The sequence below is a fragment of the Microcaecilia unicolor genome, chromosome 13 (genome assembly GCF_901765095.1).
Source record: "Microcaecilia unicolor chromosome 13, aMicUni1.1, whole genome shotgun sequence".
NCBI classification, from domain to species: domain Eukaryota; kingdom Metazoa; phylum Chordata; class Amphibia; order Gymnophiona; family Siphonopidae; genus Microcaecilia; species Microcaecilia unicolor.
In genome coordinates, this window is record NC_044043.1 from 83,260,502 (window position 1) to 83,281,016 (window position 20,515).

The window sequence follows — 20,515 nt, forward strand, 5'->3', positions numbered from 1 at the left end:
TGCCCTCACTCTCTCTGTAACAAAAACACAGAACAGCAGGAAACTTAACACTGAAGGACTGGACTCGGAGGGGGGAGGGGGAGGGAGAGAGGGCAGGGACACCCCCCCCCCCCACATGCACACTCTGAAGAAAACCTTGGTAGCCCCCGTTTCATTTGCATCAGAAACGGGGCTTTTTTTTACTAGTTTTATAATAAGACACCTGGTTTAAGTGGGCACCTATTTAGGCGTTATTTTATAATGACACATGGAAGGGCATTTTGATATGACGTTGAAGTCCAACGTTGCACGTTTTGCTCAAAATGCCCAGAATCCAAATAGCAAATATAGACACATGCCAGCAGATAAAAGACAAATGGCCCATCCAATCTGCCCATCCACAGCAACCTCCTTTCCCTAAGAGATCCCACATGCTTGTCTCATGCTTTCTTAAATTCAGACACAGTTCTCGTCGCCGTCTCCACAGGGAGGTGATTCCATGTGTTCACCACACTTTCCATGAAAAAGTTAGATTACTCCTGAGCCCATAACCTCTTAACTTTATCCTAGGCCTTCTCATTCATTACATAGCAATTGGCCACTTGTTAGATGTTTTTCTGCTCTGTGTGTTTATCATTTTGGCCCATTTTCAAAAAAAAAAAAAAAAGTCCAAGTGAAAAATGCACAAAATCAAGCCATTTGGATGTATGGGGTGCCAACATTGTTAGTAGACTGGCCACACAGACATCCCAGCAGAGCAGTGGGGATGCTGCAGTGGACTTCATAAAAGCTCCCAGGTACACATCTCACCGTCACCCCCTTATGGTAAGCCCTCCAAAACCCACTGTACCCAACTATACACCACTACAATAGCCCTTATGTCTGCGGGTGTCACCTATATGTGGGTATAGTAGGGAATAGGACTTGATATAGGGAATAGGACTTGATATACTGCCTTTCTTTGGTTTTGCAACTACATTTAAAGTGGTTTACATAGTATATACAGGTACTTATTTGTTCCTGGGGCAATGGAGGGTGAAGTGACTTGCCCAGAGTCACAAGGAGCTGCAGTGGGAATTGGACCCAGTTCCCCAGGATCAGTCTGCTGCACTAACCACTAGCTTTGGAGGCTGACACCTTCCACCACAAGTGTAACAGAGTGGGATATGGGCCTGGGTCCCCTTATCCACAGTGCACTGCACCGACCACTAGGCTACTCTATGGACCTGCTTGCTGCTCTAATAGGCCTGCCCATAACATCTGAAGCTGTCATACAGGCTGGTATGTACTGTTTCTTTCACATCTTTGGGGGGTGGGAGGGGGTCAGTGACCACTGGGAGAGTAAGGGAGGGTCATTCTTTTATTTCTGCAGTGGTCATCTAGTCATTTAGGGCACTTTTTTGTGACTTAGTCGTTATTAAAACAGGTCTAGCTCAAAATGTCTTAGTTTTAGTCCTGGACATTCTGATTTTGTTACATTATGACAGAAAAAATGTCCAGTGTTAGGAACACTCTAACCCCACCCCCGACACACCCCCTTATGATTTAAATACAACTGCATAGATAAGCATCTGCAAAATAGATTTCAAAAATAGTGATGTGGATGTTTTGGCAAGCAAAATGTATAAATGCTGCTTTATGCCACTTTAAATTTTTCTGTTTTGAAAATGAGCCCCATAGGCACACAAAACAATTTATTATGAGCTAAAATGAAACAAAAGAAAGGAAAACGAACCATAATATTTTTTACAAGCACACTCTAGCCTATTGCATTGTCTTCTATAGATAGATGACCCGCTGCTCTGCCCATGATCTCTCTCAATGAACCTAAGGCTCATTCTGTGTGCTATTAAAATCTGCAAACATATGATGGGGGAAGGAAAGAGATTTGGGGATTTAGCTTGTGCCTTATTTTCAGTTGTAGCTCAAGGTGAGTTACATTCATGTCAAGTGGGTATTTTTCTCAGTGCGTTTTTTCTAGCAAAAAAGGTGCCGGTACTCAAATGCCAGGACACCCTTCAGGGGCGGGGTGATCCCTGAGGGACCCACCCCACAATAGCCAGGTCCCCTACAACCAGTCACAGAATCTATGAGAAGGCAGAATTGGTGTGTAGAGTCTGAACTCTTTCATTCAAACTTGGGGGTCTATGGGTCAAATTTAGCAGACAATGGAAAAGGTGCCGGTACTCAGTACCCCCAAGTACCCCCTCAAAAAAAGTCCTGATTTTTCTGTCCCTGGAGGGTTCACAATCTGAGTCTGTACCTCAGAGGCAAGATCGCAAGCAGCTGCAGTGGGACTTGAAATGGGTTCATAAGAACATAAGAATAGCCATACTGGATCAGACCAATGGTCCACCTAGCCCAGTATCCTGTTTCCAACAGTGGCCAATCCAGGTCACATGTACCTGGCAGAATCCCAATAGTAGCAACATTCCGGAATCCCAAAGAGTAGCAAGATTCTGGAATCCCAAAGAGAAGCAAGATTCCAGAATCCCAAAGAGTAGTAACATTCCATCTGGTTCTCCACTTCCTGCACTAACCATTAGGCCTGCTCCTCAACTTAAAAACTGTCTGAAAAATTGAAGCACCATTGTTAATCTCCCATAAGGATAAGCACATTGAGTGTGGCCCAAATCAGACCCTGTCTTGGATTCTTGAGACCATAAGCCTCCTTCATGGGAAAATCTGATCATGTTGACGACCCTATTCTGATACTGAACGGATTAAGAGATTTCAAGCATTGGTTATGTTTTGGAGATGAATAATCATTGCCATTCCTAGAAACCTTAATTTGTTTTCAAGTTGTAACACCAAGCTTAGAGGTCAATGTACTAGTGCAACAACATGGATCATTAACGTGTCTTAATTATCTCACATGGGTCATTAACATGTCACATTATCTCACATTGCAAATCAGAACGAATATTTAAACTTAAACTTAGCATGCAAGCATCAATGTTAAAGTAAACAGATCTCTGCCTACACCTCCCTGAGGTATAGGTATGTTCCTTGTTTGCACATTTTCAAGCTCATTTCATTCATAGTAATGAGATCATTTGACTAATGATGCCGCTCATTACCTGTTTTGCATAGATTTTGTGCTAATGTTTGTGATAACTGTATAACATGTGTTGTAACACTTCGCCATCATCAACACTGTTCAGTCCATCAGCCTCCATAGCTGAAAGGCATATGAATCTTCAGAATCAAATGCTTCCCTGTTTGCTGCCATAATAACTTTTTGGTTTTGCCTTTATAATGTGTTTTTTCTCACGCCTAAGGCTACAGATGTAAGAGAAAGCATTCTTGTCTCTTCAAGTTATCAAGTTAACATAATTTGTTGGTTTATAGCACCTCTGCGGTGTCAGAATATAAATGGTGAAAGCTTTGACCTCAGCGTCCTATGACGTTTCACTTGCCACTCAAGATTTGTTCCACTGAGAGCACAATCAATGTAGAAGTCTTGTCATTTCCACCATTTTGTCGCATTTTTGATTAATTCTGAAACTGAACAGATTTTTTTTTCTTGAAGAACTTGGGTTGACACCATGTTCTTTCATGATAAAGGTGAGCTGTGGGGTTCCCCTACCCTGAGACCGTGAAACGCTGACACTGTGCACGTTCATTCCAGCTTCTCTCTTATCTCTTCCACACAGCCAGAGAGATGCATCTTCTCCAGGGCCTGGTAAATGGAAAGCAAAGCCCCTTTCTTCTCCTGATGCCACCTTTTCAGCATCTCATATTGCTGGTCTCGGACATTTGGAAATTCCATCTCTATCCTTTCAATTTCCGTGTCTTTTAGTTCCAGGGTTCTCATAAACTCCTTCCACCGTCTGATAGGTACAACATCAATGATGTTATAGAGAGTGACCCCCTGCTGGAGAACAGAAGGAAGTGCACCTACGGAAAAGTCCAACACATGTAATGGAGAAACAAAATAGACCTTTTGATTTGATGATTTCAGATTTAATTTGCAAAATGTATTTTTTTTAAAAACTTTCTACAGAATCATTAGTTAAGAAACTAATAAAATCAAAACATTGAGAACCACAATCAAGCTATTCATGCAGCCAAATGGCAGCTGACTCATGTAAATTGGTCATCTACAAAGTGCCTTCTTCAGTGTAGCTAAAAAGATGGGAGTCGATATTCTAAGCAATTTAACTGGTCAGAAATTGCTCCTGGCTGGGTAAATTACTTTTTCAGGACTAGCCAGTCATTTTCAGTGGATTTAACCAGTTAGGGGTCTGATTACTAAGCCGTGCTAGTGGCTTCCCCGTGGCATTGTCGACACAGCCCTTTCAGAGTGAATGGGCTGGGTCAGCACTAGCGCACAGCCAGGTGCTCTAGCGGCTTAGTAAAACCCCAGCATTAGTGTCACTCAAAATGACCGGTTAGCGCCAGGGGTGTAGCCAGACTTTTGCAGGAGGGGGGTCCAGAGCCCGAGTTGAGGGGACACATTTTAGCCCCCCCTGGCGCCGCCGACCCCCCCCCCCACCATTGCCAACACCACCAACTTTGACCCCTCCCCCCCCCGCTGACGACCCTCTCGACCTCCCTCCCGCCGCCAACCCTCCCCAGCCGTCGCCTACCTTTGCTGGTGGGGGACCCCAACCCCCGCCAGCCGAGATCCTCTTCTTCCTTCGTTCTGTTTCTGTGAAGTCTGACATCCTGCATGTTGTACATGCAGGACGTCAGACTCACAGAAACAGAATGAAGCCTTGCAAAGCTTCGTTCTGTTTTTGTGAGTCTGACGTCCTGCACGTTGTACGTGCAGGACGTCAGACTCAAAAACAGAACGAAGGAAGAAGAGGACCTTGGCTGGCAGGGGTTGGGGTCCCCCGCCAGCAAAGGTAGGTGACGGCGACAGCGGGTTGGCGGCAGGAGGGGGGTTGAGAGGGTCGTCGGCAGGGGGGGTCCAGGGACAAATCTACGGGGTCCAGGCCCCCGTGGCCCCATGTAGCTACGCCACTGGTTAGCGCCTAACACAAAACCAGGAGGAAGTCAGTACTAGGCTAGTTAAATGCCAAGATTCAGCACTTAACTGGCCAAGGTCACTGCGTAAATATAACCGCATAAAAGTCAGAAATTAAGGGGCCCATTTACTAAGCTGTGGAAGAGCTAAGCACGTGTCAAATCGACACTACAACCTGGGTAGCGCTAATTTTGAAGCTGGCATACACTGCTTCCCGCCGTAGAAAATAGTTTTCTAATTTCTACTGCAGGGGGGCATTCCCAGCAGTAATTGGCAGTGTGGTTACATTAGTGCGTGCTCTATGATTATCTCATGAGTAGCTTGTGAGCCCTTACCGCTAAGTCAACGGGAGGCAGTAAGGGCTCAGGCAGTGAACAGCCACACGCTACTTTTCATATTAGCACACAGCCATTTACTTTCCCACTAAAAAAAGGCCTTTTTCCTGACCACGTTAAAAAAAAAATAGCCCAGCACACGCCAATTTCACGCATCCAAACTACTGCAGGTCACTTTTTACCGCAGCTCAGTAAAAGAGCCCCTTAGATTGAGAATCCGTCTTTGCACAACGGTGACACCTAGGAGTAGATTCAGTAAATGGCAACCAAATTTGGGCGCTGAAAAAAAATGCATGGTGAGCGCTAATCTTTAAACCGTGCTCTGAGTTGGCCACCATTTATAAAATAATGCATAGCGTGAGGATCCCAATTTACACCGACTGAAACCTGGTATAAATCCTGACACGTAAGTTAGGCAGAGGGTCCCCAAATTCTATACCACATCTCAAGTGAACTCCCCTGACCCACCTATGCCCCTCCCATGGCCATGCCCCCTTTTCAGCTGGGCGCTAAAAGATTTGTACATGCATCTTTATAAAATTGCTCTTAGCGAGATGTGCGCAGAAATCCCAAATGGAGCCAATTAACTGCAATAATTGGTTGTTAGCACCCAATCAATGCTAGTTATTGATTCGTTACTCAAATTGAGCATACAGAATCTGGGAGCTAGTGGCTCCTGGCCACTCTAATGACCCCACTAAAATAATCTCAAAAGAGAGAGAAAATAAGGGCAACAGCTCATGGTATCAGATCCCAACCATGGTTCCATATGAGTTGGAGTCCAAGAGAAGCAGCAGGAACCTACTGCCTTTCCCTCGACACATTAAAACTGGAATCAGGAAGACCAGAAATTGAAATATGGCAATAGACAAAGTGAGAAAACAGCATATACAAGTAAGAGAGAAGGACAAATTTTTGAACTGAAATCATAAAGAAGACCAGAAATAAGAGAATGAACAGAAGCTCAAACTCCATAAATAAACTGATGCAATAGCTGCTGACATGTGATAGGCAATTCTATAACTTGGCACTTGTGTACATGCCAGTCAGGGGCGTAGCCAGACTTTGGCGGGAGGGGGTCCAGAGCCCGAGATGAGGGGCACATTTTAGCCCCCCCCCCAGTGCCGCCAACCCCACCCCCCTGCCACCGCCGCCACCACCACCACCACCAACAACTTTGACCCCCCCCCGCTGACGACCCTCTCGACCCCCTCCTGCCACCAACCTTCCGCTGTCGCCGCCGCCTACCTTTGCTGGCGGGGGACCCCAACCCCCGCCAGCTGAGGCCTCTTCTTCCCGCACAAGGCTTCGTTCTGACTGTTTCTGACGTCCTGCACGTACAACACAGAACAAAGCCTTGCGCAGGAAGAAGAAGACCTTGGCTGGCAGGGGTTGGGGTCCCCCGCCAGCAAAGGTAGGCGACGGCGGGTTGGCAGCGGGAGGGGGGGTCGAGAGGGTTGTTGGCAGGGGGGTCCAGGGCCAAATCTATGGGGGCCCAGACCCCCGTGGCCACGCCACTGATGCCAGTTGAGTATATAAATGTACAGAATACTATCACTTTCGCAGGTACATGTTACACATGTAGATGGAAGCACAGTAATTAAGCATTATTCTGTAGGGTGGGCATAAGTCGCATAAAGCCTAGATTCAGTAATGGTGCCCAATGTTAGGCAAATGGGGTAAAGGATAGGTCTTCCAACTTGAGACAAAAGTACACCAGATGATACACTACTCAGTCTTTATTAATCAAAATTCTAGGACCCACAGCAAGATGCATAAAGGTCCGTGTAAGTAATCGCTTTGTATTTTCACCTCGGTAAAAATGACCGATTTGGAAATACAGAGCAATTACTAAAACAATTTATGTGCAAATGAGCTGCTCGCAAAAGCAGCAAGCAGCTCGATAGGGAAGAAGCCAGTCAGTCAGCTGAGTAGGCATAGAACAGACAATCACTAGGCATGGCTCTCTCTGCATCATCAGAGCGGCGCTTGCATTCAGCTTTCATACACGCAAAGAAGCTGTGTGTATGAAAGCTGGTGTAGCTTTTTTTTTTTTTAAACTGCTGTGGGCCTCCAATCTACTTAACTGTCGCAGTCAGCGATCAAACGATCAAAATGTCAAGATGAATTTGAATCTGTAGATTTGTGTGTTTGTTGTTTGAAAGAGTGTTTTTTTTTCTTGACAATATTTAGTGAAGGGTGGGTGCCAGAAGGGTTTCTCCAGTGCGTCTTGTTTCTCCCCGCATGTCTTCCCTCTCTTGCAGGTGTTGTAAAAGACCTCTGGAGCAACTGTGGAGTACCTGCTACAATGAAGAACTGTCAGGACCGATAGCTCCAGAGCTCCTGTTAAATTTTCCTCAATAAAGTAGGGACTGCTTCTGTGCATTGCTCAGAAAACAGCTGTGCATCGCTTTGCATGCACATCTGTATAGTAATTAGCTCATTATAATAACATAAGTACATAAGTATTGCCACATTGGGACAGACCAAAGGTCCACCAAGCCCAGCATCCTGTTTCCAACAGTGGCCAATACCTGGGAAGATCCCCAATTTTCGTTAGCTGCTACCGTGACAGGAAAAGAGCTCGCAGAACCCTTTTGCGCATGATTGACTGAACTCTGTGCTCGCTAAACTGGCTAGAACCAGTGTAAAAACCACATTGCTGGCTCGTTAGGTTTTGTGCATCTGGGCCCCAAAACGGGACGGTGTTTTGGCACAAGGCCTGGCCAGGGGTCTGCAACAATGTAAAGACTGAACGTATTTCTTTATAATACAAAGAATTAATAATAGTCCGTTGAGAATACTGTGCTTCGTGTGAAAGAACAACAACACACATTTCTCCAACTCAGTATTCTCAATGAATTATTAATTCTTTGTATTATGAAGAAATACGTTCAATTTTTACATTGCTGCAGACCCCTGACACTGGCCTTGTGCTGAAATACGGTCCCATGTTGGGTCCCAGAATTTTGATTAGTAAAGCCTGATTAGTGTATCATCTGGTGTATGTTTGTCTCAAGTTGGAAGACCTATCCACTACTCTAATTCTCTTTGTGGAATCTTTGCAGTGAATATTTGTTCCTCCACTTTGGTGGTTTTCCTTGTGTCCAAAGTTAGGCGCCATTTTGATACATGCTAAGACAGTATTTTGTAAAGAGCATCTATTGCACAGAGCACCCTTTAAAAAATACTACATAAGTACATAAGTATTGCCATACTGGCAAAGACCAAAGGTCCATCAAGCCCAGCATCCTGTGGCCAATCCAGGTCACAAATACCTGGCAAGATCCCCAAAATGTACAAAACATTCTATACTGCTTACCCAAGAAATAGTGGATTTTCCCCAAGTCCATTTAATAATGGTCTATGGACTTTTCCTTTAGGAAGCCATCCAATCCTTTTTTAAACTCCACTAAACTAACCGCCTTTACCACATTCTCTGGCAACGAATTCCAGTGTTTAATTACACGTTGAGTGAAGAAACATTTTCTCCGATTCATTTTAAATTTACTACATTGTAGCTTCATCGCATGCCCCCTAGTCCTAGTATTTTTGGAAAGCGTGAACAGACACTTCACATCTACCCGTTCAACTCCACTCATTATTTTATAGACCTCTATCATATCTCCCCTCAGCCGCCTTTTCTCCAAGCTGAAGAGCCCTAGCCGCTTTAGCTTTTCTTCATAGGGAAGTCATCCCATCCCCTTTATCATTTTCGTCGCCCTTCTCTGCACCTTTTCTAATTCCACTATATCTTTTTGAGATGCGGCGACCAGAATTGAACACAATATTCGAGGTGTGGTCGCACCATGGAGTGATACAAAGGCATTATAACATCCTCATTTTTGTTTTCCATTCCTTTCCTAATAATACCTAACATTCTATTTGCTTTCTTAGCCGCAGCAGCACACTGAGCAGAAGGATTCAATGTATTATCAACACCTAGATCCCTTTCTTGGTCCATGACTCCTAACGTGGAACCTTGCATGTCATAGCATAATTCGGGTTCCTCTTTCCCACATGCATCACTTTGCACTTGCTCACATTAAACATTATCTGCCATTTAGACGCCCAGTCTCCCAGTCTCGTAAGGTCCTCTTGTAATTTTTAACAATCCTCCCACAATTTAACGACTTTGAATAACTTTGTGTCATCAGCAAATTTAATTACCTCACTAGTTACTCCCATCTCTAGGTCATTTATAAATATGTTAAAAAGCAGCGGTCCCAGCACAGACCCCTGGGGAACCCCACTAACTACCCTTCTCCATTGAGAATACTGACCATTTAACCATACTCTCTGTTTTCTTTCTTTTAACCAGTTTTTAATCCACAATGGAACACTACCTCCTATCCCATGACTTTCCAATTTCCCCTGTAGTCTTTCATGAGGTACTTTGTCAAATGCTTTCTGAAAATCTAGATACACAATATGAACCAGCTCACCTTTATCCACATGTTTGTTCATCCCTTCAAAGAAATGTAGTAGATTGGTGAGGCAAAATTTCCCTTCACTAAATCCATGTTGAATTTGTCTCATTAATCCATGCTTTTTAATGTGCTCTGTAATTTTGTTCTTAATAATAGTCTCTACCATTTTGCCCAGCACAGACGTCAGACCCACCGGTCTATAATATCCTGGATCTCCTCTGGAACCTTTTTAAAAAATCGGCATTACATTGGCCACCCTCCAATCTTCCGGTACCACACTCGATTTTAAGGATACATTACATATTACTAACAATAGCTCCGCAAGCTCATTTTTCAGTTCCATCAATACTCTGGGATGAATACCATCTGGTCCAAGAGATTTGCTACTCTTCAGTTTGTAGAACTGCCCCATTACATCCTTCAAATTTACAGAGAATTCATTAAGTTTCTCCGACTCGTCAGCTTCGAATACTATTTCCGGCACCGGTATCCCACCCAGATCTTCCTCGGTGAAGACCGAAGCAAAGAATTCCTTTAATCTCTCCGCTATGGTTTTGTCTTCCCTGATCGCCCCTTTTACTTAATCTAGCGGTCCAACCGATTCTTTTGCTGGCTTCCTGCTTTTAATATACCTAAAAAAAGTTTTATTTGGCCTGGGCTTCCAAGATGGTGTTTTTGAACAGCATCCATGCCTGATGTAAATTTTTGACCCTCGCAGCCGCTCCTCTAAGTTTTTTTTTCACCATTTTTCTCATTTTATCATAGTCTCCTTTTTTAAAGTTAAACACTAACGTATTTGATTTCCTATGTATACTTACTTCAAAGCTAATATCAAATCCGATCATATTATGATCACTGTTATCAAGCGGCCCCAGCACCATTACCTCCCGCACCAGATCATGCATGCCACTAAGGACTAGGTCTAGAATTTTTCCTTCTCTCATCGGCTCCTGTACCAGCTGCTCCATAAAGCTGTCCTTGATTTCATCAAGGAATTTTACCTCCCTAGCATGCCCAAATTTGGGCAACCTATACAGAACCCGGGGAACAGTGCATAAATGCAAGGGGGCATTCTTATGGGCGGGACTTTGGTGAGGCATAGGCGGAGTTTATGTGTGCAGTTTATAGACTACTGTAAGTCACACACACCTTTGCAACATTTGCACAGCTGCAGTTATGTCAGGTCTATGGTGTAACTGCAGGCATGTAAATATATATATATATATATATATATTTTTTTTTTTTACAAATTAAATCCAAGCAATTTCACTTGTACAGAAAAGTGTTATACAAGAAACTTATAACCTCCCATACAGAAACATTTTAAAAGAAAATATAATAAACACTCAAGTCCATAATATTAGGATCCAAGACTAATGAAAAAAGGAGAAATTAAGGAAAAATTAAAGGCAATATTATACCTGAGGAATGTGAGCTAGAAATTGAATATATACAGAGCTTTACTTAATCTCCTGAAACTCTTTTAGTTGCTATAAAGGCTGACAAGGGAGAAGATTCAAAGAAAACATATTTAACAGCATTATATCTAAAAATACATTTATATGGATATCTTAAGAAGACAGTTGAGTAGCTCTTGATACATCAGGAAATAATTGAATCTTAAAGCCTAGAAACAATTTCTCTCTGTTTTTAAAAAAAAACATTCGAAATAACCATTGTTTATCAGGGGATAGTGCCACCAAAGCAAGCAAAGTCGCAGCGCTGCGGTGGCTGATTCTGAGTCTGCAGGCCTGGAAATATAAAGCACGCTGATGCCGGATTAGGCTACAATTTGGAATGGAACCCGAGTGTCCTAATGCCATTAAAGAATAGGCTCTCAATGCATGGCATCGGGGGTACCTAAAAAGGATGCTCAGTTATAGAATTGCCTCCACTTTGTTTAAAAGACCTAAAATAACACAGAAAACCAAACTGAACCCCTTACCTGCAGCAGCTCTACGACAAATTCAGTTTGGTTGCATGATAAGTTTATTTATTTATTAGGATTTATTTACCGCCTTTTTGAAGGAATTCACTCTAGGCGGTGTACAGTAAGAATAGCTCAAACGTGGGCAATAGGCAATTACAGCAGTAAAAATATTCAAATAACAATACAAAGTATGGCCTAGTATACCAGGGGCGTAGCCAGGCGCACAATTTTGGGTGGGCCTGGGCCCAAGATGGGTGGGCAGAACTCCACTTTGTCCCACAAGTGATTTGGTCTCTCTCTTTCTCACCATATGGTCTGTCAAAATTCTTCCCCCCCCCCCCCCCCCCCCCCACATACCTTTTAAATAGCAAATTTTCACCGGCAGCGAGCAGCAACTAATACACACTACTCGTGTTGGCCCCACACTCTTCCTTCTGTAGCAACTTCCTATTTCCGCATAGACAAGAATACATCAGAGGGAAGGCTGTGGGGCTGATGTGAGCAGTATGTATTAGTCGCTGCTCGCTGCAGGTGAAGATCTGCTACTTACAAGCTATGCAGGAGGGACATTTGTTGGGAGTTTTCGGCTGGTGGGGCTTGGAGATCTCTGCCAGCCACATCATAGGTGTGCTGCTACTGGGTGGGCCTGAGTCCAAAGTGGGTAGGCCTGGGCCCATCTAGGCCCACCCTTGGCTACGCCACTGTAGTATACTACTTACAATGTCAACACAATACGTAATAGAACATTTTAATTGATAGTGAAGGGTAAAGCAAAGATGGAACACATAGGTAAGAGAGTTAGACAGTAAGGTGACAAATTGCTTTTTCAAAAGCTTATGAGTTAGCAAGCTGAAATTTCTACAAACAAATTCTATTAGATTTGGGATTTATAATCTGATTTTTTTTATACACCTTTTTAATTTTAATATGTAGTTCTCTACAGTTGATGGTAACAGATACAATACTGTACAGTCCAGGGTATAGGAGCATGCAGAAAAAAAATGTTATTGCTCACCTTGGGTATCATTAGATTTTAGTGGTGAGATGGAGCTGATAGAATAAATATTTTCAGAACTTTTGAGGCAGGTGCTGTCGGTTAATATCCCTTGCGTCTTCAGAAAATCTTGGGGTCCTTCAAATTTCTCCGTTAGACTGGGAAGTGGTCCAGGACTCTGTCGGACATAATCCGTTTGAGTTTGAGAAAGACAAGTGTTTTGACAGAAGCTCCTCTGAAGAAGCAATGGTGAAACGGGTGCCTGTAGGGATTCTTCTTTGAGATAAGTGCCACGCCATTTTCTGACCCTCTAAGATTACAGGAAGCAAATATATTTGGATAAGAATTATACACAGACATGCACATTTTGGCACTTTAATTTTGATCACAAAATTGTTTAAAGATAAGCAAAAAATTAAAAGTTCGAGGGGGGTTGACCTATGATTGAATTATCGCTAAAGGTATTTCTTTTGTATTTACACATATGTGTTAAATATCTTGCGATGTCTGAGGTCTTTTCCCCCGTTTATAAATAATGTAATGGTGAGTCTGCAACTCCACTGTTGTTTTAAGTTTGATATTAGTTTTTAAAGTGGATTTATTCTTGTGGCCAAGTTTGGATTAAGTGGTCGCAGTTTACTCCCATACGGAATCCTCCAGAAAAATGGAAAGTGTCGAGTGGGGTACTTCAAGGCTCTCCTCTTTTGCCAATACTCTTCAATTTACTATTAGATAAGTCTGAATTTATTCATTACATTTCTGCAGGCAATATTATTGTATTTCTACCATGTTTGCTATCTTGGGCGGAAACCTTAGATCGTGTCCAGAAGTGTATGAAACTAATAGAATACTGGATTTCGATTCATTGTTTATCAATAGAAATCAAACAAAATAAAACATGGAAAAGAAAATAAGATGATACCTTTTTTATTGGACATAACTTAATACATTTCTTGATTAGCTTTCGAAGGTTGCCCTTCTTCGTCATTGTTTGAAACTCAACAAATAGAAAGCGAAGTTTCTCTAGATTGGGGCAAGTAGCAATCCAAGGTATAAACAGAATTTTAGAATAGAAGGAAATGTATTTTCCTTGGACTTACAATCAAAAATTCTGGTACTAGAACTAGTAAAATTTGTTATCCATGCAACAATATGTCTCCTCAGTTATGAAGAAAACTCTCTATATGCTTAGAAAGCTTAGGGCTGTATGAAAATATTTTATAATATTTTATAACATAAATAACAATCTACCGTAGTGACTACTCTTTTTTCAATTTTCATTCACATTCCTGCTTATTTTCAATGGAGAAGGCCGGCCATCTTCCGACACAAATCGGGAGATGGCCGGCCATCTCCTAAACCTGGCCAAATCGGTATAATCGAAAGCCGATTTTGGCCAGCTTCAACTGCTTCCCGTCGCAGGGCCGGCCAAAGTTCAAGGGGGCGTGTCGGCAGGGTATGGAAGGTGGGACGGGGGTGTGGTTAAGACATGGCCGGCTTTGGCCGATAATGGAAAAAAGAAAGCCGGCTCTGACGAGCACTTGGCCGGCTTCACTTGGTCCATTTATTTTTAGGACCAAGCCTCTAAAAAGTGCCCCAACTGACCAGAGGACCACTGGATGGAATGGGGGATGACCTCGCCTTACTCCCCCAGTGGTCGCCAACCCCCTCCCATCAAAAAAAAAATTAAAAGCATTTTTTTGCCAGCCTCTATGCCAGCCTGAAATGTCATACCCAGCTCCATGACAGCAGTGGTCACTAACCCCCTCCAACCCTCAAAAAAACAACTTTAAAAACTTTTTTTGCCAGCCTCAAATGTCATACCCAAGAAGGCAAGTTAAGAACAGTGGGGGGGGGGGGGGTTTGCCAGTGATGAAGAAGTTCTAGCCCTTTACCCGCATTGTTAGTGGGATAAAGGTGCTTCTCGAGGCTTTCCCCCCCCCCCTTGATAGACTCACGGAGTAGCTTACGTTATGACTTGTTTCCAATCATTAGACATAGATGTAAGGCATGATATAATAAATATGACATGATGTTTGCCTTCTACTTGTCACATATCGGAGATCAGACTGCCACCTCTACGAGGCACTAACACTTCCTATCAGGGGCATTCAATTTTTGTCACTGGAGCAGGAAGGAGGTAAGCAATTCTCCTGGCTTGGGAAGTGGGCATAGAGGGGTTGAGAGAGACAAAGGTTCTCTGGAGGTCTTTGTTTTCAAATCAGAAGATGGGAAAAGAATTTGGTTTCCAAGGATGCTTGCTTTTTTTATGTCAAGGTGCCAGAACCTAATTATATTTTCTATAAATGCTAAACTATGTTTTAGCCAGCTATGTTAACTTCTGAGACTTTTCAGCCACAACTTAGCCAGCTTTCTCTACTGCTCAGCAGCTTACTCAAAACATAGCCCTTATAGATTAGAGCCTGCAGAACTGATATGGCTGACATGCCCTGAAAAATGTTCATCTTCTTTTAAATCAACGTTTGTAGATCAGGAAGGATTGTACTGGAAAGCCGGTGCCTGATGGTTATCACTGTCAGACTTTATACAGTAAGGGGGCAATTTTATAATTGTGTGCCCCCATTTATGCACCCTGAAAGCTTTACTATAACGCTGCTACGCCCCCCCCCCCTCTTGGCACATCACACACCCCCAGTGCATCAAACCCCTCCACCCTCCTGGCACATCACCTACCTCCCCCTCCTCCGAAGCGCATCAGCCTCACCACCTGGGGGTACACGGAGCAGCCACGCGGCTGTCGGCTCCACCAGTCCCCTGCCCTGAACAGGAAGTAACATCAGAGGTGGGCAGGGAACCGGCAGAGCTGGCAGCCGCGTGACTGCTCCGTGTACCCCCTTGCCTGCACCCGGGGCAGACCGTCCCCACTGCCCCTCCTTTGGTATGCTATAGCTATAATGGCATCAGGGCAACCACATTCCATTGCAGAGCACTAATGTAACCTGGCATTGGCATGTCTGACATCTAATGCCCAAAGTTACATCAGCCATAGACCTGGTGTAAGCGCAGTCACTTAAAGGCAGCAAGGGGCCCATATAGCTTACTGTATTCAGGAAGTTCTTCATGTAAGTGGGAGCCCTGCCCCACTTATGCTCCACCCATGTGAGTTCCCCCTGTGCAGTTAAGCACAGTTAAGAGTTTGAAATGCATGGGTACACACATAGAATATGACCTTTGCACACTACCAGAGCTGGATTTGGGGGCCTCGGCACTTATAGTTCCCTTATGCAATAAGCGGCCCTTTTACCAAACTGCGGGAAAAAGGGCCCTGTGCTGACGGTGGGGGCCATTTTTCCCACATGCCAGGGCCCTTTTTACCACAGTGGGTAAAAAAGACCCAGCACACATGGCCATGTGGTAAGAGAACTCTTACCGTATGGCCATGCGACGGGGAGTCCTTACCGCTACCCAGTGAGGTGGTGATAAGGGCTCCCGCACTAACCTGGCGGTAAGCGGGCAGCACGCGGTGATGCCCGATTACTGCCGGGTCACCGCCCTGCAAGCCATTTCTGGGGGGGGGGGGGTTCCCCCGGAAATGACACACGCTCGGGCGGGACTACTACCAGCAGCCGCGTTGGACCAGCAGCAATCCCAAAACAGTGAGCGGTAAGCCCACATTGGGCTTACCTCCATTCTATAACAGGGTCTCTAAGTGCCTCTTTGGACTTCTCACATAGGGCCTGATTGTATAACAGAAAGGTTGGCCTCGAGTCACTGTTTTCTTCCCATATGCCTTTCTGGATATGCTCTATCTTCCCTTCTGACCCCTGCCAACATCACTTGCTTCTGGAATGGGGGCACACGGAACCTGGGAACTGTGCCCTAACAGGTCACCAGTTTGGGTGAATGAATGGATTAAGTCCAACCAGGGACGTAGCCAGACTTCGGCGGGAAGGAGTCCAAAGCCCGAGGTGAGGGGGCACATTTTAGCCCCACCCCTGCCGCCGCCACCACCAACAACTTTGACCCCCCCTGCCGATGACCCTTTCGACCCCCCCCTCCCGCCGTCACCTACCTTTGGATGATGGGGGACCCCAACCCCCACCAGCCAAGGTCCTCTTCTTCCGGTGCAGGACGTGAAACTCACAGAAACAGAACGAAGCCTTGCGCTGGAAGAAGAGGACCTCGGCTGGCGGGGGTTAGGGTCCCCCGCCAGCAAAGGTAGTAGACGGCGACGGCAGTGGGGGAGGGTTGGCGGCGGGAGGGGGGTCCAGGCCACTGTGGCCCCACATAGCTACGTCACTGAGTCCAACCTATGCCCTAAACACAGCCCAGCAATGGTGCCCCTCGGCCCCTCCATTGCTTAACTGACAAGACATTAAGACTCAATAATTGCTGAGAAATATCATTAATGTACAAAACAAGACATCGTCTGTATTTATACTGATTAGAAAAACACTGAAATTCATGTTGGATAATGAGTGTGGCAGTGAAAGAGTTAAGGGCATGATAGCTGGGGACAAAACTCTGTGGTGCCCCCTTTCCTTGGTGCCCCTAAGCACATACTTATTTTGCTTAATGGTTAACCCAGGGCTGGAGAGAAGGGAAAAAAGTGACGGAGAAAGAAAGAAGGGGCAGAAGAAGAAAAGAATTACTGGTTTGTGAAAGACAGGAGGAAGAATATAAAGGGAATGAAATAAGATACTGAAAGACAAGGAAACAGAGAGAATGATCGTTCATTATTCATTTCCAAGGCAGCACCGTCTAGAGCAGGACTGAACAATAACTGTAAGCAATGAGAACAAAACACTTACCATTGATTGAGTGAAGCATTTAATTTTATCTGTCAACGGAAAAGAAAATGCAGATCATTAACGTGTGTCTGAATACACAGTAAAGGAGAGCAAGGGCTCAATGTATCAAAGTGTACACACACTATTGTGAAGGTCTCATAATGCTCCTTACTGTCTTTGACCTAGAGTTATCGATTCTCTGCAGGTCAACAGAGCAGGCTGAGCCAGTCATGGTTCAATCTTACTGCATCTATGGACCAAGGGCATAGCCAGAAGTCCATTTTGGGGGGGGGGGGTTCTCAACCATGGACTGAGGGGTCCCGATATTCTCTTCCCCCCACCCAGTTGTGGCTGCCCACTGCAAGAAAATATTACCTTTGCTGGAGGGGATGCCAAGCTCCGTCTGCTGAAGACGTCTCCTGCCTGAGGCACACCTGCGGCAGCAATCAATTCAGCAGTCACGCTTTGGCCGCTAATGCTGGCTGTCCCGCGCACGCTCAGTAAGACTTGAACTGAGCATATGCAAGAGAGCCGGCATTAGCAGCCGATGCTCACCTGCTGAATTAAGTGCTGCTGCAGACACGCCTCAGGCAGAAGATGTCTTCGGTTGGCAGGGCTTCCCGCCAGCCAAGAAAGCAGAGAGGTCCTGAGGTGAAGATGAGGGGGCCCAGGCCCCTGAGGCTCCCCTGGCTACGTCAGTGCTATGGATAACTCTGGAAGGACTCTAAGAAGAGTTACATTCTCATCTTTAAGCCATACAAATCACTAGTGAATCTACCGTATAGTTAGAGAGGTGAGAGAAAAGCTAAGCATCCAATGTAAGGACTCATGCATGCAAACTCTATAGAGGAGAAAAGACAACTCCCATTCAGCACTATTTAACTGGCCAGAACGACTGCTGACTGGTTAAATAGTGCTTAACCGGCAATCCACTGATATTCAGTGGGAGATAACCAGCTATCCCCGCTGAATATCCCCAATTAGTGGCTAGCAGATAGCCGGTTACATCACCTAATATAACCAGTAATCCGCCTATTTTTAAAGTCGGTTTAGCAGCCATATTTGGCCGCGTGAAAACATGGGATACCTTTGACTGGTTTTTAACATAACCAACTACGTCTGAGTATTGACATAGCCGGTTATCTTTATACCAGCCAAAAATAAACTAGATATTCAGTGCCGGTCACTGGAAACGTCCTGGCATTGAATATCCGGGTTCAGCGCTGATCGCTGGAGTTAGCCGGTCTAATTCCCGTGGTTTGAATATTGGACCCAAAGATCCCATGTGTGACATAATAAATAGAACAAAAGGCACCTGTAAGGTGTAATGGGATTTGATATACTGCCTCTCTGAGGTACAATCAAAGGGGAAAGGGAATGGGACTTGATATACCGCATTTCTGTGGTTTTTGCAACTACGTTCAAAGCGGTTTACATAGTATGGACAGGTACTTATTTGTACCTGGAGCAACGGAGGTCACAAGAAGCTGCAGTGGGAATCGAACCCAGTTCCCCAGGATCAAAGTCCGCTGCACCTATTATTATAGCCCCTAGTGGGCTCACAAAGTGTCTTTGTACCTGGAGCAATGGAGGGTTAAGTGACTTGTCTAGAGTCACAAGGATCTGCAGTAGGAATTGACCCCAGTTCCCCAGGTCCTCAGCCCACTCCTCCACACTGGTACTGAAAATGATTTCAGTACTTACCAGCACTGGAAAAACTGTCCTTCCTCTTTCTCCAATAGAAATATAAACGGTGTCCTCCAATAACCAGCAACAGCAGCAGTAGGATGACCCCAATTAGTAGAAACATCAGTGAATGATCTGAAAACAAGAGCAGACACTTCAAAAAAAACTATCAGGAGTTTAGGTTTTCCTGTTGCATGAAAAGAAACCTCATGTGAATTGGTGCATTCAGGCTGGGATGTTCACTGTTCCTCCAGTATTTTACAAAAGGCTCTGCTAAATACATGTGTATTTGATGGCACATACGGTGGGAACATTGATTTCAAAACCCCATATGTACAGAAAAAGAGGAGCATCACTTGGCAGCTTCCATGGAGAAGTGTCAGACATTGGACAGGGAAAGTGCTGATTTTATTTATTTACTAGTAAAAAAAGGCCCATTTCTGACACAAATGAAACGGGCACTAGCAAGGTTTTCCTCGGAGTGTGTATGTTTGAGAAAGTGTATGTGAGAGTGACTGTGTGTGAGAGAGAGAGTGAATGTGCAAGTGTGTGTGTGAGAGAGAGAGTGTGTGTGTGAGAATGAGAGTGTGTGCAAGTGCGTATATGAGACTCGGTGTGCGAGAGAGAGAGTGTGTGTGAGACACAGACTCTCTGTGAGACTGTGTGTATGAGACCAAGAGAGTGTGTGAGTGACTGTGTGACACATAGTGAATGTGATACAGTGTGAGACATAGAGTGTGTGAGAGACAGTGTGTGAGAGTGAGAGAGAGAAAGACATTGACTGTGAGCCAGAGAGTGTGTGTGTGTGTGTGTGTGTGTGTGTGACAGAGATACCTCTCCCCCTCTGGTGTCAGGCCCCCACCCCTCTCTCTGGTGTCAGCCCCCCCCCCCCCCCCTCTCTCTGGTGTCTGAGCCTTACTGTGCAGGAAGCTGAGCTCTGGCTGTGCTTCAAGGAACTGACCAATCCTATTTAATAGAATGCACCTCCAACATTCTGAAGCCGAGAAACCTCGTGTGGTTGGTCACTTCTGCTTGTGACGAACCAGGAAGTACGTGATGTCAATTCAGGAGATGGATACAGACAGCAGGAATGCCTCAGCCATGCAGTCAGCTTCAGAATGTTGGAGGTGCATTTTATTATATAGAATGCATTCTTGTATCCCACTATTTTCCAAAACAAGTTTCGGTTCAAAGTGGCTTACAATTTACAGTAAGTTACAATAATGTTTTACAGTTTTGACAAAAGTAAACTGTGTGGCTTGCGTGGTTAGCTATAGAATTTTTTGAAAAGGTGCGTTTTGAGTTCTTTTCTAAATTGAAGATAGTTATAGATGCTTTTTATGGATTTTGGTAGCAAGTTCCACTATTTTGATCCCAGGTAGCTAAATCCTGCTGTGTAGATGGTTTTGTACGTTATGTTTCTGCAGTTGGGTAG

General features: G+C 44.6%; 1 protein-coding gene across 1 annotated transcript in view; it reads right to left on the reverse strand.

Annotated features, from left to right (window-relative positions):
- Window positions 1-3,601: 3,601 nt before the first annotated feature.
- TNFRSF25 (TNF receptor superfamily member 25) overlaps window positions 3,602-20,515 on the reverse strand; it is a 72,066-nt gene continuing 55,152 nt past the window's right edge. The window contains exons 7-10 of the mRNA XM_030222157.1: window positions 19,099-19,215; window positions 17,416-17,444; window positions 12,665-12,821; window positions 3,602-3,879 (exon numbers count right to left, since the gene is read on the reverse strand). Of these exons, the coding sequence (XP_030078017.1) occupies window positions 3,602-3,879; window positions 12,665-12,821; window positions 17,416-17,444; window positions 19,099-19,215 (581 nt within the window). The remainder of the gene's footprint in view (window positions 3,880-12,664; window positions 12,822-17,415; window positions 17,445-19,098; window positions 19,216-20,515) is intronic.